Consider the following 12,960-nt stretch of genomic DNA (forward strand, 5'->3'; position numbering starts at 1 on the left):
TTATCTCGAATAGGCAGAACAGGGATGCATGTCGATAGGTCTAGACACATGACACAGAGCACGTGTCTCTCTATCTATGAATGTAGCGCTTCAATCATCACCACTCAGATAGCTCACGCAGCTATGAAGATGATACTGCGCATCTGTAGATTGTCCATCCGCATTGTCAGCCATCCTAAACCTTCACCACGATGGCCTATCACCTCTCCCCTTCAACCCAGTCAACACAGACATACAAGCTCCCACCCATCCCCATCACCACCACGTACATTCCCAACAACAGGATACGAACTCCTCAATCACATCCCCAAACTAGAAGAAGAAACTCTCCCCGACTACCGAGCAGAGCGATTCTACCCCGTCCACATCGGTGAAGTCTTCAATTCCCAATACCAAGTCATCACCAAACTCGGCTTCGGATCCTCATCCACCGTCTGGCTATGTCGTGATCTACAGTATGCATACTACCTTCACACACATACACTGACCTAGTTACTCCTAATCATCCCCATAATCCCAATTCAACTAACTACTCCAGAGCCAACACCTACCTAACCCTAAAACTCCACGTCCGCAGCACCCAACACACCCACCTCCCGGAGATCCGCATATCCAAACACCTAAAACAAACCCTCCACACCAAAGTCGAACATAGTAAACATGTAGGCCAGAAATACACCCGCCTCGTCCACGACTCCTTCGAGATCCAAGGTCCCCACGGAATCCACCCATGTATTCTCTACCAGCCATCCGGAATGGACATCTGCGATTACATCCAGTGTCTGGAAGGCAACGCATTACCGGAGGATCTCCTCCGCGTTACCATCCGGTTTATGCTCATTGCGCTGGATTATCTCCATTCGGCTAATGTGGTTCATACAGGTAAACCATTGACCCCCACTCTCCCCTCCTCTCTCCCCTTCTCACATTAATCCATAGATAGTTTACTAAGCATAATACAACAGACATCCAACCAACCAACATCCTCCTAGGCATCGAAGACACCTCAATCCTAACCGACCTAGAAGAAGAAGAACTCAACGAGCCTGCTCCGCGGAAACATCTTCCGGATAATAGAACGATCTACGCTACGCGAGGAATGCCCTTCCCGACCGGGGAACCTATGCTCGCTGATCTGGGGGAGGCGAGATTACTTCCCTCTGATACGGGCACGCAGACTAGTGGTTTCATCATCATGCCGGGGTTGTATAGAGCCCCGGAAGTAATGCTTAATATGGAGTGGGATGAGAAGGTGGATATATGGGCTTTGGGGCAGACGGTACAGTTTCTTAACTACCTACCAACTTCTTGAAGTAAACTTACGATGAATGACGCTAAGGCATGGTCCCTACTCAAATCAAATCACCTCTTCACCAACACCCCACACCTGCATACACAGGATGATCATGCTCGTCGCTTCGCAGAGATGATAGCCCTGCTTGGTCCGCCACCGGGTGAGTTTCTGGATCGGAGCGAGGAGAGTTGGAGGTTCTGGGATCGAGATGGTATGTCTTTTTTACCTATCCCTAGTATCTATCTATACTAGTGAAAAGCTTGGGTTTTGGCTGACTAGTTTGATTGTGTGTATATAGGTAATTGGAAGAGTCACGTAGAGATTCCGGGAGGATCCCTGGATGATCGAGTGACGCGACTCGAAGGCGACAGGAAGAGGCTTTTTCTGCGGTTTCTGCGGAAAACGTTAAGCTGGGTTCCTGGTGAGAGGCCGAGTGCGAGGGAGTTGTTGATGGAGGATGAGTGGGTGAGGGGGGAGGATTATTGATGTATTGATGTATTACAACTTACTTATTGTGGTAGATAGAAGTCTGTGTAAGATTATGTATGTAGTGTGGTTGGAAGAGAGGAGTTAAGGGATATACACTGGTGGACAATGTAAGTTGGAACATTGTGTAGTAGCCCATATGTTATGATGGAGGGTTCAGTGAACCGGAGTACACTGACGGTTGGCTATACCCTAGTTAAAACGGCAGCACTGCCCATACGATGAAGTTATCGGAAACAACTTTGAAAATCAATGATTGTCTATATGAAATTGTGAACCCTCTATGTTGAAAATCCCAACCAAATTGCCTGTTAAATCGGCACATATCCCCTGGGTATATTTACGAGGAAGACAAAATAAAAGTCACCGCTTCCAGCCTCTTACTCCTAAGGCTTCAAACTATTCTTCCAATCTAAGCAAGTCGGTCATGCTCAACCTTCTTGTGCATCGCACCGTGGATGCGTCTCTCGTGGAGGATACTCCACAGACAGACGACCACACCGGCCACACCGGACAAGAACGTCGTGTAGTACGCAGACTGGTAGCAAGCCAGACCATCCGGGCAGTCGCGGTCTCCGTTGGGCTCGACAATCGAGTGGCGGTCGTAGATGCTGCCGTAGAGCAGATTGAAGACGTTGCCACTGAACACGGGCGCAAGCGTCATGACACCCCAATTCTGGGAGAGCCCACCGATGCCAAAGGTGTGGGCGACCAGCGACGGGAAGACGCCGAAAAGGAAGCCGTATGCGATGCCGGTAAAACCGGATACAATGGCCAATTGGTGAGGGTTGGAGATGGCGGAGCCTGCAAGTTGGGTGACGGTGAAGACAAAGGCGGAGATGAACAAGCACCAGAATCGCGACATGTTCAGCTTCTTCACCAGCAGGTCGGAGCCAATACCTATAGGAGGTTAGCACCAAGCCAGTTATGAGCATTGAAGGTGCGACATACCGCTAGAAAGTCGACCAATAAAGTTTCCGAAAGACAGGATCGAGACATGCATAACCTGGCGCTGTTGAATAAACTTCGGGCTTGCGCTGTCGTCGTAGTACTGCCAAAGTGCCTTGGCCTGCAAGAATACAGTCAGCTGACATGAATGGGATTGTGCGGAGTTGCCTTACGCTGTTTCCAATGTTGCTATTGACCGGTTAGCATCAAATTTATGTGAAGATAACATGATGGTACTAACTTGATAGTCATCAAACCAATTCCAGAAAGAAGAGCCATCGTCAAAAAGAGTTGCCAGAACTCAATCCTCGGAAGCATCGCCAAGCCGCGAACGTCCGGATGAGGGGATTCGGGAGCAACATCGGAGAGAGCATCGTCATCCTCCTCGTGTTGGTTGAGGAATTCTCGGGATGAGCGTGAGGGAACTTTGGACACCAAGGAGGATGTTTCGTCAATATCGGGGTTGTGGCCGGGGTGATGGGGACTCGACACGACCGAGTGCGATGTGTCACGCGCTGCGGGACAGGATTCATAGGTTATAAAGGTCTGCGTACCTGCTTCATCAGATTCTTCCAGGCTGTGCCGGAATTCTGTAGATCTAGTAGTGCGCAGTCGCTGAGATTCTACGCCAGGGGACCTGCCCCGTCCGAGTGGCATATACGGCTCACTAGGAGGCAAAATACGAAGAAACGGGATCGAAACGAGGTTTAGGGCGCAGGTGCCCAGAGCCAGCAAAAGGAGGAAGCGGCCAGTATCGTCCTTAAAGAGAACCGAGGAAACGGTGGACCAGAAGAACGCGCTCAACCCAAAAGCGGCCAAGGGGAAAGCGGTCGCTGTTCCACGGTGATCGGGGAAGTTGGAAGCCGCTAAAAGATGTTGTCAGCCATACAAGTTAACAGACCCATTGGAAAGGCTTGGCATACATGTCTTAATAGATGCTGAGAAGGCTGAGCAACTTCCGAAGCCAGTCAAGAAAGCGAAAAAAGACAGGAAGATAATGGCCATCGACCCGGGTCCCTTGACGTATGCTGTATATGCCGACGTCAGCTAGTTTCCAAGGTCCGCAGGGGTTCAATATAGGGCATACCCAGATAGATGGGATAGTAGCCAATTCCCAGCGTGATTGCACCCAAGAAAGTCGTCAGACGCGGACCCCGAGCATCTGTCAACAGACCCAACGGGATTCCCGATGCATACATGCCCAAATTCCCAGCCGCACCCTGGAAGTATTATCAATTAACGTTGAACTCTGGGTGACGGGCGCAACGGGCGGCTTACAATGAAGTTGCTTTCGGTGGAGGAGATCTTCATTTGTTGCGCGAATTGGGGCGCCCATGCCGAGTATGCATACTGTCACGGATATCAGAGTCGTGCTCAACAGCCAGATTCATATGGATCTAGAGAAGGGAAGAAGCGCACGTTGGTACCACAGGCAAGAGCAACCAGGGTGGCCGCTACGACGGAAACGATCCGCTTCGATTTATTGGGCGAGGCTGCGGCCATGGCGATGCGGGATGGGGAGGGCGAGGACACCGGGGGAAGGCCAGTAGGGAACTCTTCGCATCGAAATATGCGGGGGAGGGTCGCAGTGGCCGGACGACTAGTATTTGTAGTTCGTTGGCCGGGATGGTGGTGCAGTGGATAAACGTTATCACGTCACGATAACCGGAGGAGAGCGAAGTAAGGACGGCCGGCTAGACCTCGACCATAGATAACCCTACCACGGACGATGATAGTAGTAGTGTAGTAGTAGTAGCTGGGGTGATAGTTTAAGGAAGGACAGAAAAACACAAGAAAAAAAAGAGAAGGGCAGAAAAGAGTGCAAGAAGAGGAAGAAGGGAGAGAAACAGAAAAAGAAAAGAGCGACGTAACTAGTAGTGTTTGGATGTCCTTTCAGCAATGGAAATTTAGTACACTCCACCCTCCCACGCAATCAATTAGTAGTCAAGTAGCAAAGTGTCCCCAAATGTGTCCCGTCGGACTCGTCAGCTCAACTCAGGCTAGTCTCCCCGGACGAGATCGGAGGGCAGTCATAGTAGAGTATGGTATCGTATGGTAACTGCAGTACCACCTCAAATGGGTGTGACAGCCAGTCGCTTATCGCCGATAAGGTCATCATTACCGGCACACTTGCCCCGGATACACAGTCACGTGTATCTTATGCATTCTCCATCACGTGGAGTAACATCCCCAGACATTAATGTGGAGGGAAAGCATAACTGCTGAAACTACTAGGTTTGGCAGGTGCTGCCTCATTCCGAACAGCTACTTAGTCGTACATAGTGCAAATAACTATACTCTTGAGATCGCTTCATGGTGCTGTTATCGTAGCCGACTTTGCTGGCCGCGCGTAAGAAACCAACCATCCGCTAGGATCCCCGGCACATGACGAAGGCGGCGAACCTCCGCGGCTTCTCCTCCTGCCATTCCGTCTTCATCTTTCCAGTATCCCCAGGCTGGTTATTATCATCCCGTCTCTACATCTGGATCACTTATTGTCTTTAGTGAGAGGGAGTGACACTCTTCTTCATCCATCATGGGTGCCCTCTTATCTCTGCCTCTGCTGGCTCTCCCCAGTGCCAGCACGGTACGTGCACCTCCATCACCGCCATCTAATCCCCCCACTGACATCAAGGTAGCTCATCACCCTCGCGACATCGTGCTGCGGCGCAGCAACCTGTTCGGCAGTATGTAGTGCATGCGGGAAGTTTCAGAACAGGTCAGCGACATTCAAATAGAAAAATTAGACTTGCGCTTCGTGATGGTGGATTTGGCTGACATTAGGCACCGACGAACAGTATGGCGACGAGAATCGCCTATGCCTTCATCCTCTTGTTCAATTCAATCATCTCCTGGATAATGCTCACACCTTGGGCGCTCAAAAAGTTACAACACATGACACTAGATTACATGGAAATCAGATGCGATGGGAAAGAATGCTATGGTTGGGTGGCCGTCCATCGAATCAACTTTGGTCTTGGGCTCTTCCATTTGATCCTCGCCTTCATGCTGCTTGGTGTCAGGTCCTCCAAGGATGGCCGTGCAGTCCTTCAGAATGGGTTCTGGGGTCCCAAGATCATTCTGTGGCTTGCGCTCGTTGTCGCTTCATTCTTCATCCCCGAGTCGTTTTTCTTCGTCTACGGCCACTATATCGCCTTTATCTGCGCCATGTTGTTCCTCCTGCTGGGTCTAATCCTCTTGGTAGATCTGGCGCATTCATGGGCTGAATTGTGCCTGCAGAAGATTGAAGATAGCGATTCACGCACATGGCGTGGCCTTCTGATCGGCTCCACTGTGGGCATGTACATTGCATCTCTCGTCATGACGGTCCTGATGTATGTCTTCTTTGCTCACAGCGGATGCGCCATGAACCAGGCTGCGATCACTGTAAGTTTTCTGCGTCTCCTACGGTCTTGTCATCTGCCGTCTCAGGCCTCGTGCTTACTTCCGTGCTAGATTAACCTCGTTGTCTTCCTTATTATTTCCATCATATCGGTGCAGCCCATGGTACAGGAATCCAACCCAAGAGCGGGATTGGCCCAGGCCGCCATGGTTACAGTTTATTGCACCTATCTCACCATGTCCGCGGTGTCCATGGAGCCAGATGACCGTCACTGTAACCCTCTGATTCGCGCCCGAGGCACCCGAACGGCTAGTATCGTTTTGGGTGCGATTGTCACCATGGCTACCATCGCGTATACCACCACCCGCGCGGCCACCCAGGGCATCGCGCTAGGCTCGAAAGGGGGACACAACTACTCGCAGCTGGGATCGGATGACAACGAGCATGGTCTTGTGACCCAGCAGCCAACCACTCGTCGCGAGATGCGGGCCGAGGCTCTTCGAGCGGCAGTCGAGAGTGGTGCTTTGCCCGCCAGTGCGCTGGATGACAGCGACGACGAATCCGACGAGTATGACACCAAGGACGACGAAAAGGGATCGACGCAGTATAATTACTCTTTGTTCCACATTATCTTCTTCTTAGCCACCACCTGGGTGGCCACCTTGCTGACTCAGAACCTGGACCCGGAGGCCGTCGATGACTTTGCGCCCGTTGGCCGCACCTACTGGGCCAGCTGGGTGAAGATCATCAGTGCCTGGGTGTGCTATGGAATCTACCTGTGGACCCTGATCGCACCGGTGGTTCTACCGGACCGCTTTGACACCTACTGATCGTGGATTTGAGTTGAAAGATCACGTATGATCGGGAGTTGGGCGTTGAACAGCGATTTCTTTTTCTCGTAGTTGTACAGTTTCCTGCCGTTCTACGTCATAGTGGGTGCCACCATTCTGCTACTGAATTCCCCTATTGTTACTTTGCGACATACCATGCTCAGCTGCTATTGTCTTTGAAGAACTCGCATGTATCATATTACAATCCGTTAAGTGCACAAGAATGATATTGATGCTATTGGAACTGGTTGTCGTTGTATCTGCTTGTAGATGTAGAAACTCCCGCCCGGCGATGCGCTTATCGCAGCCACCGCGTAAAGTGGCCGGCGAGCGCGTGTCACCGCGTTTTCTGCCCCCTCAAGTTTCACACTCACCATGGCATGAACATGGCGACCATCAAGGCCATCGAGGCCCGCTCAGTACGTCTGCCTGGTATTTATACTAAGTTACCTTCTAATCCATACACTACAGATCCATCAAATCCAATCCGGTCAAGTCATCGTTGACTTGTGCTCCGTTGCAAAGGAACTGGTCGAAAACAGTCTCGATGCCGGAGCAACCTCGATAGGTACCACAATAACAACCACCAAAATCTAGCCCACATTGCCTGCCGAAAATTGATGTCACTAATTCTCTGATTGGAACCATCATAGAAATTCGCTTCAAAAACAATGGCCTAGACTTAATCGAAGTCCAAGACAACGGCAGCGGAATTTCCCCCGATAACTACGCCAACGTCGCATTAAAACACTACACTTCCAAACTCTCCTCCTACGAAGACCTCACCACTCTCCACACCTTTGGATTCCGCGGTGAAGCGCTATCATCCCTATGCGCATTATCCGATTTCCGCATTACCACTGCGCAAGCGAATCAAGCCCCGAAAGCCACCCGGCTTGATTTCGAACCCTCCGGGAAATTGAAAAAGACACAGATAGTCGCGGGGCAAAAAGGTACGACGGCTTCGGTGGAGAGTATCTTCAAGGGGTTACCGGTACGGCGGCGAGAGCTGGAGAAGAACATCAAGCGCGAGTATGGCAAGGTGTTGAACCTGTTACATGCGTATGCGTGCGTCAGCACGGGGGTGCGCTTCAGCGTCCGGAACTCGGTGGGCAAAACGAAGAATGTGGTCGTGTTTAGCACGAATGGGAACCAGACGACGAAGGAGAATATTGCCAATGTGTATGGGGCGAAGACGCTGCTGGCGCTGATTCCGCTGGATTTGGCGCTGGAGTTTGAGCCGTCTGCTGCGGCAGGAAGGAGAATTACTGGGTCTGGGGAGTTGAATAAGCTTACGATTCGCGGGCATGTCTCGAAACCGGTGTTTGGGGAGGGGAGACAGACTCCGGATCGGCAGATGTTCTTTGTGAATTCTCGCCCGTGTGGGTTGCCGCAGATTGCAAAGGCGTTCAATGAGGTGTATAAGTCGTTTAACGTGTCTCAGTCGCCGTTTGTGTTTGCTGATTTCCATATGGATACGAACGCTTATGATGTCAACGTGTCGCCGGATAAGCGGACCATTCTGTTGCACGATGCGGGAGCGCTGATTGATTCGCTGAAGGAGTCGCTGGTGCAACTGTTTGAGTCGTCGGATCAGACGGTGCCGCAGTCGTTGGTTGTTGGGTCGAAGCAGGCTCCTACTATCAAACAACGCTTGGGAAGTTTGCAGTCTCAGACTCAGAGTCCGAACCGGCCTGCAGTGGATGATGTGAATTCCTCGGCGGCTGATGATCAGGAACCAGTGGGAAGCCAGGGGATCGCTGAAGTGCAGTCGAGCTCGCAAGACCGGATGAAGAGCTTCTTGAGCGGTCTTGGTGCCCGTGGCAGTAGTCCAGCTGTCTCCTCCCCTGCAGGCCGGGATGCACCAAGCGTACAAGAAAAGCCTATGCCTTCGTCACCTCAAGACCAGCCTGAACCAATGGAAGAGGACAATGACCTCTTCGTGAGGCAGGACTCCCCCGGTGAACCACAGCCTCCTACGCAAGAGGAATCCGCGGAAGAAGCCCCGAAACAGCGTGAAGATAATCTCTCGTCTCAGGACATGGCTCCTGAGGAGCCTTCATCGACGCAGATAGCCGACCCCCTGGAGGAGACACCAAATACTATCCAAAACGCATTTGATCGGATGCGGCCAAGACGAATGCCTCCTGAGATGGCTACCATTACCATCGGCAACAGGACCGTTACGTCTATGGTGGGGAGTGGGTTGCCCAGAAAGCGGTCCGTAGGTGCTGGTGATGCCGCTGGCCCTACTACCCGTAAAAGACGGATACACACGCCTTCGCGCCCTAGCATATTTGGCAAGCACATGAGAGATTTTGCTGCTCCAGGATCGCAAATGGAGCCGGAAAGCGAAGACGAAGAAATCCTGGATGAAGAGGCCGAAGAAGCTAATGAGGAGAGCGAAGAAGATGAGGAGCCTGTGGAGGAAGGTGAGGAGATCGAGGATGAAGAAGAAGATGATGGCTCTCAATCTTATGCTCCATCAGACAATGAAGAGGATCATCTTCCCGAACATGTTAGCAGTGACCACCATCAGCATAAAGCCAACAATGGCAATGATCCTCAAAACCCACAACAGATTAGCTCCTCGAGGGAGAACATAAGCGAGGAAGAGAAAAAGCGCCATGAAGAAGCAGAAGTCCAACGACTCATCCAAGAAGCAGAGGACAAAGCAGCATTGCCACAGGGCAACAACATTCATCGTGCCAACAAGATGAATAAGGGGGCTGCTCACCGTGACTCTACCGTGCAGCTGATGAGCACCATCGATGGTTCTCTTTCCAAGATACAGTCACAGCTTAGGCAACTACAGGAAAGCCTCCGCCGTTGGGAAGAGCACCACGGCCCTTCCCAGGGCGAAGATGAGACGGAAGCGCGACAAGAAACAGCTGAGGAAAGACTATCTTTAACGGTCAGCAAAGACGATTTTGCCAACATGCGGATAGTCGGACAGTTCAATCTCGGGTTCATCCTAGCTACGCGCTCATCCGCCGATGACACAGGTGCTGGATCATCGGCGAAAGACGAACTCTTCATCATAGACCAGCATGCCTCTGATGAAAAGTTCAACTTCGAACGACTGCAGGCAGAAACCGTAGTGCAGAACCAGCGCCTCGTCCAACCGAAGCGTCTAGATCTCACTGCAGTGGAGGAGGAAATTGTCATTGAGAACCAAGCCGCGCTGGAAAAGAACGGCTTCATTGTAGAAGTGGACGAGAGCGGAGACGAGCCTATCGGGCGCCGCTGCAAGTTGGTCTCGCTGCCTTTGAGCAAAGAAGTGGTCTTTGGGGTTCGGGATTTGGAAGAGCTCATTGTTCTATTGTCGGAGACGCCTACTAACGCCGCGCGGTCAGCGTCAGGAATGTATATACCCCGTCCGAGCAAAGTGCGGAAGATGTTCGCCATGCGGGCATGTCGGTCGAGCATCATGATTGGCAAGACCTTGACGGTCAAGCAGATGCAGAAAGTGGTGCATAATATGGGCACCATTGATAAGCCGTGGAATTGTCCCCATGGCCGGCCGACTATGAGGCATCTGATGAGCCTGGGGCAATGGAATGAATGGGATGAGTTGGCCGATGAGGAAGACCAACCGGTAGATTCATTGGATATATGGCGAGGGTTCTGCCAGGAAATGGCTGCACAGAGTGAGGGGGAAGCTGAAGAAGCAGAGTAGATCTAAGCTTGAATGCTCGGGTTTACCGTTTACTTTTGAATAACATTATAGACCAGCGGAGTCATTAGATATATATATATATATTTTCAGGATTAACCGATATTCTATCTCATTTACGATTGCGTTTATCACCCTTTGGATAATGCGTCACCGTTCAGTTTTCCAACTTGAGTTCGGTCAATGAGAACAAATTATGACTGAATGATAAGCTATGATCACATCATACTTCAGTGCGATGTATTTACTACGCGAGCCGTGGATGCATGAATGAGGGACCCTCGGGATCGGCATCCGAAAGGATAAACGCACGATAACAGTCGGTCCATACACCGAAGCTATCTCAATGGCTGGCGCAGCATGGCCATCTCTTGGCCACTTATCAAGTAGTACGACACGTCACGATTGGATGCAGCTGCAGGTCTCCTTGCAGTTGCAATTGGGATTGCGGGGATGCCACACTCCCCGCTCGGGACTCCTCCCGACAGCTGCTCTACAAATACCCTTCCTCGCCCAGAAGGTCTCAACTTTACACTCAGTATATACAGGATTAATAGACCATCATGCGGACACTTTACTTCTCACCTCGCGTGCGCGCAAGTATTCTTCACACCAGCCGGAGGGCAGGTCAGCCACTACGAGCCCTCAGTCTATGGCATCCTCCCAAGTTCGAGAATGAGAAGCCAGTAAGTGTTCCCTTCGATACCATGACACTCACTAACAACACCAGCTCGACTACGCAAAAGGCTCACCTGAGAGGGCTGAGTTGACGCAAGCCCTACAGAAGCTGAAGAGTGAGATGCCCTTTAACATCCCACTCACCATCAATGGCTCCACAGTAAGTCACCTCTCCTGTGACCGAACTCACGCAGCTAACAAACCAGATACAAACTATCAAATCCCAAATTCAAAAGAACCCCTCACGCCACAACGAGGTAGTTGCCGAATATGCATCCGCTACGCCCGAGCAGGTTAACACCGCCGTGGATGCAGCCCTCAAAGCTAAACCAGCCTGGGAGGCCATGCCCTTCGAAGACCGCGCTGCCATCTTCCTACGCGCCTCCGAGCTCATCGCAGGCAAATACCGCTCTGAAATTGTTGCTGCCACCATGCTAGGCCAAGGCAAGAACATCTGGCAAGCCGAGATTGACGCCGCCGCAGAAACAGTCGACTTCTTCCGCCACTACATCCAAGAGTGCTGGTCACTCTTCGCCCAGCAGCCCAAAGTTCACCTCCCCGGCACCTGGAACAAGCTTGAATACCGGCCTCTGGAAGGCTTCGTCTACGCTATTGCCCCATTCAACTTCACCGCACTAGGCGCAACCCTCATCGGCCCAGCTGCCCTCCTAGGCAACGTCGTAATCTGGAAGCCATCCGACTCTGCCCTCCACGCCAGCTGGCTCCTGCACCAAATTCTCCTTGAAGCTGGTCTCCCCAAAGACGTAATCCAATTTCTCCCCGGCGACGCCGAACAAGTAACCAACACGATCCTCCATCGTCCCGAATTCGGCGCCCTCACCTTCATCGGATCCACGCAAGTCTTCAAAGGCCTGCAGAAGAAAATCGGCAATGCCATCGGCGAGGGAATCTACAACTCCTACCCTCGCGTGATCGGCGAAACTGGCGGCAAGAACTGGGGCCTCGTGCACCCCTCAGCGGACATCACCAACGCAGCTCTAAACACCATCCGCGGGGCGTTCGAATACCAGGGCCAGAAATGCTCCGCTAACTCCCGCGTGTACGTTGCCGAATCCGTCTGGCCTGCTTTCCAGCAAACATTGAAGGACCACCTCTCCCGCCTGTCTGTCGGCCCCGTCGATGAATATGCCCACTTCATCAACCCCGTCATTCACGAACGCGCCTTCGACCGTCTCGCGGAGGTCATTCACTCCGCGCGCAACGATCCCGAACTCGAACTCATTGCCGGCGGTATCGCCGATAAGAGTCAGGGATACTACGTACACCCAACTGTCTATCGCACCACGAACCCGAAGCATGAGATCATGTCCCGGGAGCTGTTTGGTCCGATTCTAGGCGTATACGTGTACCCGGACAACGAGTGGGAAGAGACGCTGAAACTGGTGGACGGGACATCGCGCTATGCCTTGACGGGGAGTATTTATGCGAAGGACCCGTATGCGTCGCGACAGGCGCAGACGGCGCTGCGCCATGCGGCGGGCATGTTGTACCTGAATACGAAGTGTACGGGGTCGACGGTCGCGCAGCAGCCGTTTGGGGGTAGTCGGGACTCCGGAACGAATGATAAGACGGGCACGATGGCGCATTTGCAGCGGTTTGTGAGTGTGAGGACGATTAAGGAGGAGTTTGGGAGCTTGGAGGAGGTGGAGTATCCATCCAATGTTGTGTGATGCTGCAGCGTGTT

At 52.0% G+C, this 12,960-nt stretch overlaps 5 protein-coding genes across 5 annotated transcripts; 4 read left to right on the forward strand and 1 right to left on the reverse strand.

Moving 5' to 3' along the window:
* Nucleotides 1-123: 123 nt before the first annotated feature.
* BO88DRAFT_386199 (kinase domain protein) lies at nucleotides 124-1,780 on the forward strand (the record flags this gene model as incomplete). Its single annotated transcript, XM_025704777.1, has 5 exons — nucleotides 124-455; nucleotides 539-882; nucleotides 966-1,279; nucleotides 1,340-1,505; nucleotides 1,593-1,780. 5 exons carry the CDS (start codon nucleotides 124-126, stop codon nucleotides 1,778-1,780), a joined length of 1,344 nt encoding a protein of 447 aa, XP_025564108.1.
* A 231-nt stretch (nucleotides 1,781-2,011) lies between these two features.
* Nucleotides 2,012-4,658, reverse strand: BO88DRAFT_487086 (putative MFS transporter). The gene is made up of 8 exons (XM_025712521.1): nucleotides 4,148-4,658; nucleotides 4,007-4,078; nucleotides 3,816-3,948; nucleotides 3,652-3,756; nucleotides 2,970-3,594; nucleotides 2,902-2,917; nucleotides 2,732-2,849; nucleotides 2,012-2,680 (listed from the first exon to the last, which is right to left on the reverse strand). The coding sequence occupies exons 1-8, from the start codon at nucleotides 4,229-4,231 to the stop codon at nucleotides 2,193-2,195; spliced, it is 1,641 nt and encodes a 546-aa protein (XP_025564109.1). The 5' UTR covers nucleotides 4,232-4,658; the 3' UTR covers nucleotides 2,012-2,192.
* A 505-nt stretch (nucleotides 4,659-5,163) lies between these two features.
* BO88DRAFT_403951 (serine incorporator domain-containing protein) lies at nucleotides 5,164-7,173 on the forward strand. The gene is made up of 4 exons (XM_025706489.1): nucleotides 5,164-5,315; nucleotides 5,368-5,447; nucleotides 5,527-6,115; nucleotides 6,185-7,173. The coding sequence occupies exons 1-4, from the start codon at nucleotides 5,265-5,267 to the stop codon at nucleotides 6,899-6,901; spliced, it is 1,437 nt and encodes a 478-aa protein (XP_025564110.1). The 5' UTR covers nucleotides 5,164-5,264; the 3' UTR covers nucleotides 6,902-7,173.
* Nucleotides 7,174-7,280: 107 nt separating this feature from the next.
* Nucleotides 7,281-10,678, forward strand: BO88DRAFT_363292 (ATP-binding mismatch repair protein PMS1; the record flags this gene model as incomplete). Its single annotated transcript, XM_025703942.1, has 3 exons — nucleotides 7,281-7,320; nucleotides 7,373-7,469; nucleotides 7,555-10,678. Coding segments are annotated over 3 exons (3,163 nt in total), but the record flags the coding sequence as incomplete, so codon positions are not given.
* A 462-nt stretch (nucleotides 10,679-11,140) lies between these two features.
* Nucleotides 11,141-12,946, forward strand: BO88DRAFT_386209 (L-glutamate gamma-semialdehyde dehydrogenase; the record flags this gene model as incomplete). Its single annotated transcript, XM_025704778.1, has 3 exons — nucleotides 11,141-11,263; nucleotides 11,308-11,415; nucleotides 11,462-12,946. 3 exons carry the CDS (start codon nucleotides 11,141-11,143, stop codon nucleotides 12,944-12,946), a joined length of 1,716 nt encoding a protein of 571 aa, XP_025564112.1.
* Nucleotides 12,947-12,960: the final 14 nt, after the last annotated feature.

This window comes from Aspergillus vadensis (assembly GCF_003184925.1).
Source record: "Aspergillus vadensis CBS 113365 unplaced genomic scaffold BO88scaffold_8, whole genome shotgun sequence".
In the NCBI taxonomy this organism is placed as follows: Eukaryota; Fungi; Ascomycota; class Eurotiomycetes; order Eurotiales; family Aspergillaceae; genus Aspergillus; species Aspergillus vadensis.

Excerpts from the sequence above, each read along its gene's own strand:
- BO88DRAFT_487086 (XM_025712521.1), bottom strand. The coding sequence starts at position 4,231 with ATGGCCGCAGCCTCGCCCAATAAATCGAAGCGGATCGTTTCCGTCGTA. Across the intron at positions 3,757-3,815 it reads CTACTATCCCATCTATCTGG|CATACGTCAAGGGACCCGGG; the intron begins GTATGCCCTATA and ends CGGCATATACAG. Across the intron at positions 2,681-2,731 it reads TATTGGTCGACTTTCTAGCG|GTATTGGCTCCGACCTGCTG; the intron begins GTATGTCGCACC and ends AACCTCCTATAG.
- BO88DRAFT_403951 (XM_025706489.1), top strand. The coding sequence starts at position 5,265 with ATGGGTGCCCTCTTATCTCTGCCTCTGCTGGCTCTCCCCAGTGCCAGC. Across the intron at positions 5,316-5,367 it reads CTCTCCCCAGTGCCAGCACG|CTCATCACCCTCGCGACATC; the intron begins GTACGTGCACCT and ends ACATCAAGGTAG. Across the intron at positions 6,116-6,184 it reads TGAACCAGGCTGCGATCACT|ATTAACCTCGTTGTCTTCCT; the intron begins GTAAGTTTTCTG and ends CTTCCGTGCTAG.